This window comes from Sabethes cyaneus, chromosome 3 (genome assembly GCF_943734655.1).
Source record: "Sabethes cyaneus chromosome 3, idSabCyanKW18_F2, whole genome shotgun sequence".
NCBI classification, from domain to species: Eukaryota; Metazoa; Arthropoda; class Insecta; order Diptera; family Culicidae; genus Sabethes; species Sabethes cyaneus.
The window spans coordinates 229,619,452-229,626,915 of NC_071355.1; the positions used below are offsets into that span (position 1 = coordinate 229,619,452).

Here is a 7,464-nt window from a genome sequence, read left to right on the forward strand (position 1 = left end):
AAAGAATTTTATAGATCGTACTTTATTTTATAGATCGTACTGCGTTCTTGAAAACTCAATCAGTGACTATAATATGGCCTAGATATGCGAAACAAAACAATAGTACTCTTAAAACGTCACAATGCGTAAAAATGTCCAATTTTCGATTACACAATCACTGCTATTTGTCCCCTATGGTTATGTAAATGCATCCGAAAACATTTCTACACGAGGCGTGTGTCCGAATGGTTAACCGTATCAGCTCTTACTCAGAAGAGGCACATTTTACGGTCGCAATCAGTTGAAAGCCCAACCACATCGGCATGTTCGGTACGATTTAGAACAGAAAAACTCCAGTGAGCCACCAGCCAGTTACGTGTCGTTTCCTATCAACATAGGTATGGTTTATTTCTTAAAACTTGCAACTATGCTATTTGAATGGCAACGTGTTCACCAATACTTGTACAAAGCCAGTTTACTACAAAACGAAGGAAAACATTTAATGTTCTTATTCTTTTTTTTTATGAAATAAATCAGCCTGATTTTCGGAATGATTCACAATCATCGATCCTTTCTCAAAACCACAGATTAATCACAAGCATTTTCGCTGCTTACCAAAGCAAAAACCGACACAGCGCTGGGATCACAAGGAGGAAACTGGAAAAACGTACGTCTCGAGCACTGCCGGCGGCTGGTTCTGCGGCATGCTGGGGAGCACTCGTAGGTTCACCAGCTGCGGCCGCCATCGGTTGAATGGTGGTGCCCGTTGTTGTTGTGGTCGTTTCCTCTGCCAAGACGGTCGTTGAGGTGCCATTCTCAGCTACCGTAAACGGTGCCAATGGTACTGCTTGGTTAGGCTCGACACTCAGAGCGGCATTCGGAACTTCTACAGCCGCTGTGCTAACGGGAGCATCCGAGGAGGTACTATGGGCTGTGGTTGAAGTCGTCGATGTTTCCGCTGGCATTGGCGCCAGGGACACATCGCCGTTTGGATTCGCAGCAATTGGGGCAAGTGGAGCATCTCCATTTGGATTTATTGGTGCCAGAGTTGTTGTGGTTGTCGTTGTGGTAGCTTCAGTGACCGCTGGTGCAGCTTCTTTAGAGTCTTTGGGCTTAAGAGCATCGTATAGAGCAGCACCACCGGCACCGGCAGCCAAACCAGCAACTCCAGCACCAAGAACCGTTCCTATTCCGCTACCTCCAGAAGAAGGCTGTTCGTAATGATGAATGACTGTGCCCGGTTGTTGGAAGCCGCCAACCGGAGGTTGATAACCAGGTTGTTGTGGAAATCCGCCAGCCGGTGGGAATCCCCCAGTCTGTGGGAATCCACCAGCCGGTGCGAAGCCGCCAGCTGGTTGATAACTTCCGGGGTAACCACCAGGCTGCGCTGCTGGGAAACCTTGAGCAGGTTGAGGATGATAGCCATACGCAGGCTGAGGTACACCACTACTTTGGAAATTGGGAGCTTGTTGAAATCCTTGGTTAGCTTGAGCGTATGATGGTGGAGGTTCATTAAATCTTGAGTTCAGATTTGGATTAGCTTGCGAAGCATACGGCGGTGGTGGGCCGTGATTCGAGTGCGTCGAGTATGGTGGCGGAGCATTTTGTGGAACGTTCCAACCGATGGGAGGACTTGCTGGTTGTTGAACTGGTGCGGGTGCCGGTGCCGGTGGCTTGGGCGCTGCAGCATGATTCGGTGAGTAACTCAGCTTGGCAACATCCGGATTAGCATAGCCCCGATTTGCGGTAGGTTTTGTAACACGCCCACTTGAAACTACTTTTCGTGCTTCACTCAGCTCAGGCAGACTAGCTATGCAAAGCAACATGCAAATTGCACATGCTTTCAGTTTATTTTTGGGCACTTTCACACATCGATCGTATATAGCCATTTCACTTCAATTGTTACGTACTTCACTGTTCACTGTTGCATACTCTAGATCGCCACTAGACAGCCTGCACTTGGCACCGTTGAATTTAACACTGATCGTTTGAACAGTATAGTGGGAGCACAACAATCGCTGCTAATTTAAATATTTCTCACTCACTTCAATGTTAATGGCTTTCCGCGATGTGATTCACACGACCCGTCAAGGTCGCTTTAAGCAAGTAACGCCGTTAAATAATGGATCTCGTGACCAGCAATATTTGATGCTACCGATCTAGAATAAGCAGTCGAAGGATAAATTCTCAATCGATTACACACTTTCTTCCGTGGTTATAAAACACCGACAAAGGCACACAATTAAAATCGGATTTCTCAAGATATCGAACTCCTGAGAAATGTGTCCACGTTGAACGAATGATGAAAACTGATTCGCCAAACCAAGCGAAGATGAGGATTCTGAAAAAAACAAAAACACACACAAGAGAATATCAAATGTGAGAACTTATTTTTATCAAACCTTATTTGCGATTTGCATTTTAAATAGCTGCACAGCACACAACTAGAAACTGAATGTATTCGGTGGTAGCTTACTCGGAACACGTGGCTATCAAACGGTAGCCAATATGATTAATAGGCAAATTGTTTGCGTGATTAATGTTATGGGAAAAAATAGAAAACTGAAACCTTCGGTTGCAATGTAAATTCATCTACGCAAACTACCTGATGATCGTTTTGCAAACCGTCAAATTGGGACGATTTGTGATCGTGACCACCACTGCGGCATTACTATGCTGATAGTGGCTGTCGTTTCGACACTGAGACATTATTTTGAGACCAAATTAACACTCTAATTTGAGTGTTGGTGCTAAAAGTTGACAAAATATTTCATGCGAAACCACGGCTGACGAACGCAAGTACTGTAAATACTGATGTCACTCGTTTGTTATTAACGGACATTGCTGAGCTGCTCATGCGGTTGGAAAGGCTATTATAATTCGATACTACGACTAGAATTGATTTAAAGTTTGCGGTAAGTAGAACCTGCCAAATGTTCCATTGATTTCCACTAAAACTAAATAGGTAAAACAATATGATTTTGCAGTACGTTCTAATAATCCTAATGAAATATTTTTTTGTAATGAACAATTATATGATCATTTGATTTGACTATGCACAAAAGAATAGGTGAGTGATGTTGCGACATATTAAACAACTTTTTCTTTCGAAAAATTGATCAAATTTATGGCTTATTTAATATTTTACAGACGATGCAGACGATTTAATACTCCTAAAAAAACTATTTAAATACTCCTAAAAACTAGGCTACAATCAAACGAAAGTCACAAAAATTGAAGTTTTCAACTAGGGTTAAATGATCCATTGTGAAATTAACTTCCAATTCTACAAATTCACAATCGAAGATCAATATTACATTGAATCTGCCACTTCTGAACGAAACAATTGGTATGATTTTGCACATCCACATTAATATTATTCGATCTTAAAAAAACAATAAACTTTGGAATACGCCGTAAAACTCAGCAAGGTGCGCCAGTAGTTGAAATCTTTGTGACTTATGAAGACATTTTTATAAGTTATCGAAATTATATTTTATTAGGTTTTCCATCATGTTGATGTTGGCTTTTCCTCTGTATAGAGTACCTCTTTTCAAGTGAAATGAAAATTTCAAATTAGAATTAGAATTAGAAATTTATAGGATACTGGCAAAGTCCATAAAAGTATTCCGAGTACCTCCCTACTGGTAATTTCGAAGGAGAATCTTTAATGGTTTGGATTGGGTTTTGCGCATTTGAGAAACTTAATCTGGCATTGCATCTTACAAGATAAACTCGTGCGATTATATCGAAGTTCTGAACAGCTCCACGGTACCGTTGAACCAATTTGTGGCCATACTGCTGGTCTGATCTAAATCCAATGGCGAACATTCGGAAAATCATTGTACTATTGATTTATGAAATCAAAGGAAGCAATATAAAAGGATTGACCAACTGAAAGTGTGAATTTCGGAAGCACGGGAGGAGTTTTTGAAAATTTTAAAGAAACTGGTTGAAAGTATGTTTAAAAGTACATAAAATTTACCAGTACTTTGTTAGTAAATCTGTCTAAACACGATTAACCAGATTATTAAACGAAATCCAAACATCCCCAAGTTTCTAAGTTTCATAGTTTCTAATTTCAATGATTGGCAGCATTTATCTGCTTTGAGCTTCTTTGCAAAATTTTAAACTCCTTTCTTGGTAGGGTAGATGATCCATTAGTTGCGCTACTAAGCACAATATAACTTCATTTTGCTTGTTTATTGAGGTATATGATTCAAATAATGTTTGTGGGATATAAATTTATCAAATACAGGATATTTGTCACAAGGCAAGACAATTGCTTTCGTTGTACGAAAAGCTTTATAAAGAAAAAATGAATTTTCCGATTCAATTATATTGTACCAACAGTTGCGCTAATGTTTCCTTAATTAAGTTTGATGTTCCTTTAATTGTGTTATTCCATATACATTGCTAGGTTGCTAAGTGAAAAAACATCGTAGCAAAACTATAGATGAGCGCCTATAGTTGTGCGCTCCAACAGCGCGTTAGATTTTGGAAAATTGGCATTTTAGCAAATAATGCTTTAATTTTAAATGGTGTAGTCTAACTACTAATACTTCTAAAAACCTGTTTTATATAATGAATGTAATTGTTTTATCTAAAATGCTACGGTGACGAAAATATGCATTAATGATGAATAGTAGCGCAACTATTGGTACTACCACAACTATTGGATCAACTACCCTAACTCAAAATTTGATATTTAATAAAAATTGTAGTATAATAAGCAAACCGTTAGTAGGCGGCGATTAGAGCTAAGTTAACCGGTCAAAACTTGACGTACGCATGAATCTGTAAAAAGTGAAAGAGTTTCAAGGAAATCAAGGAATCTAGCCTGAGTGCAGTAGAGGAAATTCAAATGCGGAACTTTAGGAAACTCTTACGCAAAACATGTTTTGGAAATCCTTTAGCAAAAGACACCAGATGCCCGGATGGAAGAACACAGTGATGAAATTGAAGATACAGAAAAACGTGAAGCAACTAGAATAGAATAAGTAGAATAGTAACTAAAGAAGAATAAGTCGAAAACCTAGACATCTCAAAGAAAATAAAATTTACAAGTGTGATAAAATAGAAAATAAGTGATAATTGAAATATGCAGTAGTAGTTAACTAAATTAAGATAAAATAAGGCAGAGATTGTAGTATAATAGGAAACCCTGTAGTTGGCGGTGATTAGAGCAATTGAAATTCGACAATCTAAATAACGAAATCGTATCATAACTTACAACATCTGAAATATAGAAATGATTTTCGCACAGTAGCAATGAGAGGTCACACCACATTGAAAATTAATTCAGTTGTTTTTATTAATTTTAAAAGATTATGTTATATCTAGTTACATCATATCGATGTTGCTTGGAATCAAGGTTGCTTTATATCCAGGTAAATATCACTGTATTATATTTATCTGATCTTTTTTGTTCCGACGACAAGAATCGTAGTCTTGGAATAACACTTAATCGAATCTAAGTTTTTCATATTTTTAAGCTATACCGGTATATTATTTACAAAGATGGTTCAAATTGTTCTCTATGATTAATAATTTCAATTTTTTGTACGGTATGAGATATAGATGAAAAACTTTATCTAAATCGTTATGCAAGAAATAAACACCATTAAAATAATGTTCGAATTAAAAAGTATGTACTGAGCACTGAAGCAACTCATATTTTTAAAAAATCTTCTAGTTGTAAGCATTCTTTCTGGAGCATCACCATTAATTCCACTTGTTTTGATCAGCACACTCCTAGCCCAGAGAATGACAGTTTTATTGCACTACTATGGAATGTGACTGGTATAATATGATATCAGATTGCTCGTTCAATGCGATTAGTAGCAATTGCACCTAAATTAAATTCTTAATTTAAAACATTCATTCCACTTCATTTCAGTTGACTCACATGTAGGTACATCAGAGGTTAACATAAATAACAAGCTACTGGTTTTTATCTAAGATAAGAAGATTGCCCATGTCACAGATAACAAGTTAAGCTCCTGTGTAAAGTGTACCGACACACGAGAACTATCCCGAACAAATTACATCCATTGCAAAGTTACTCCTAAATGGTCCTAACGGCCACTCTCACCATTATTAGCGTGCTTACCTGTATGACCTTCCGAGATGTGTAAGCACTTTCCTACACCAAAGCTAACCGCCAACTGATTGACCGTTGGTTAGGCTGTCGATCCACTTCTAACGTTTCAAACCGACAGTGCAGCTCTTCAACAAGTTCTACCGGGCTGTAATGCAAACTTACCCTGCCTGCCGGCTATGTGATAGTATCGTCGTGAAAAGAGAAAAAGTCACCACACATATACCTGATAGGTAGGTACCCCGCCGAGAAACATACACAAACTCGCTAAGCAATCCGGCTGAATACCACAGTCCGGAGAAGCAAAATAAATATATAAATGGTAGAAGAGCATACCTTTGTTTTGGGTACTTCCCGATACGATTTGTGGAAAAGCTGTTTTCGCATTTGCCTTGTTACGATCTTCAGGCGGGAATGCGCACCTTTTGTTTACGAAATCCAAAGCTAACAAAAGCTGTTCTTAGGTTCATACCGATGACAGAGTAGATGCAAAATTGCCGAACCGAACCAAAACGATAGCGGCACAGAGCAAGAGCAGTGATGTGAAAAGCATTCCACGTGACCTGTTGGTGCGGCTTGCGCAAAGTCGCAAGCTATACCGGCTTCGCGGTGTGTTTGTTTTGGTGTAAGGGAAAACGCCATTAGTTTCAAGGACACATCAAATGGGTTATTGTCAAAGTATTTATAATTTAACCTGGAATTCATCCCGCTTTACAGGAAATTGTTCATTTTCAAATGAACGTTGTCTAGCACTATGGGTTACGCACGGGTTAAATTGTAATTACCGTCGTGCGGGGATTCTTTTGATACTCTTATAGACTTAAACTTTTTTTATTTTTACACAAATTTAAATCGCAATGCTATTTTACGCATTGCTCAACAAAACCCAAGTAAAACCAAGCAAATTTTGAAAATTATCATATTGACCTATTTTTTCTATTCAACTGGTAATTTGGATTTAGTGATATTTTTATGATTATAAGAAATACAAAACTTGATGCGATCAAAAATTTTAACGTTGTTAATAGTACCTACTATTTAAATACAGTAAACTCTCGGAAAAGTTAATCGATTGGGGAATGGGTCGATTAACTTTTCCGAAATATTAACTTTTCTGAGTAGTCCTGAAAATCATTGAAAATGATAAATACAAAAGCGAAAAATGCACTCCGGGATATAGGATACACATTTTTATGTATTTTGAAATTGTAATGAAAAGAAATATGTAGGAAGATCTTTATGAAATAATACTTAGTTCCTTTCAGTAAGTTTAAAATAGTCGGTTACTCAAGTTTACTTTTGTTTTTTTTTTCGTATAGTCTGCGACTATACTATATTTTTAGTTTCTTGCTGTTCATTCTTTTGCATTTAAAATTCAATCTGAG

At 37.9% G+C, this 7,464-nt stretch overlaps 1 protein-coding gene across 3 annotated transcripts; it reads right to left on the minus strand.

Annotated features, from left to right (window-relative positions):
- Positions 1-350: 350 nt before the first annotated feature.
- Positions 351-6,505, minus strand: LOC128742220 (nascent polypeptide-associated complex subunit alpha, muscle-specific form-like). Of its 3 annotated transcripts, none has more exons than XM_053838507.1 (2): positions 6,416-6,505; positions 351-2,320 (listed from the first exon to the last, which is right to left on the minus strand). In XM_053838507.1, exon 2 carries the CDS (start codon positions 1,866-1,868, stop codon positions 591-593), a length of 1,278 nt encoding a protein of 425 aa, XP_053694482.1. In that variant the 5' UTR covers positions 1,869-2,320; positions 6,416-6,505; the 3' UTR covers positions 351-590. The 3 variants fall into 3 exon arrangements, with proteins under 3 accessions (XP_053694482.1, XP_053694481.1, XP_053694483.1); XM_053838506.1 differs by lacking the exon at positions 6,416-6,505 and adding an exon at positions 6,092-6,189; XM_053838508.1 differs by lacking the exon at positions 6,416-6,505 and adding an exon at positions 5,888-5,909.
- Between the last annotated feature and the right edge of the window lie 959 nt (positions 6,506-7,464).

Bases quoted from the DNA above. Each gene is read 5' to 3' on its own strand.
- LOC128742220 (XM_053838507.1), bottom strand. From the start codon at position 1,868: ATGGCTATATACGATCGATGTGTGAAAGTGCCCAAAAATAAACTGAAA.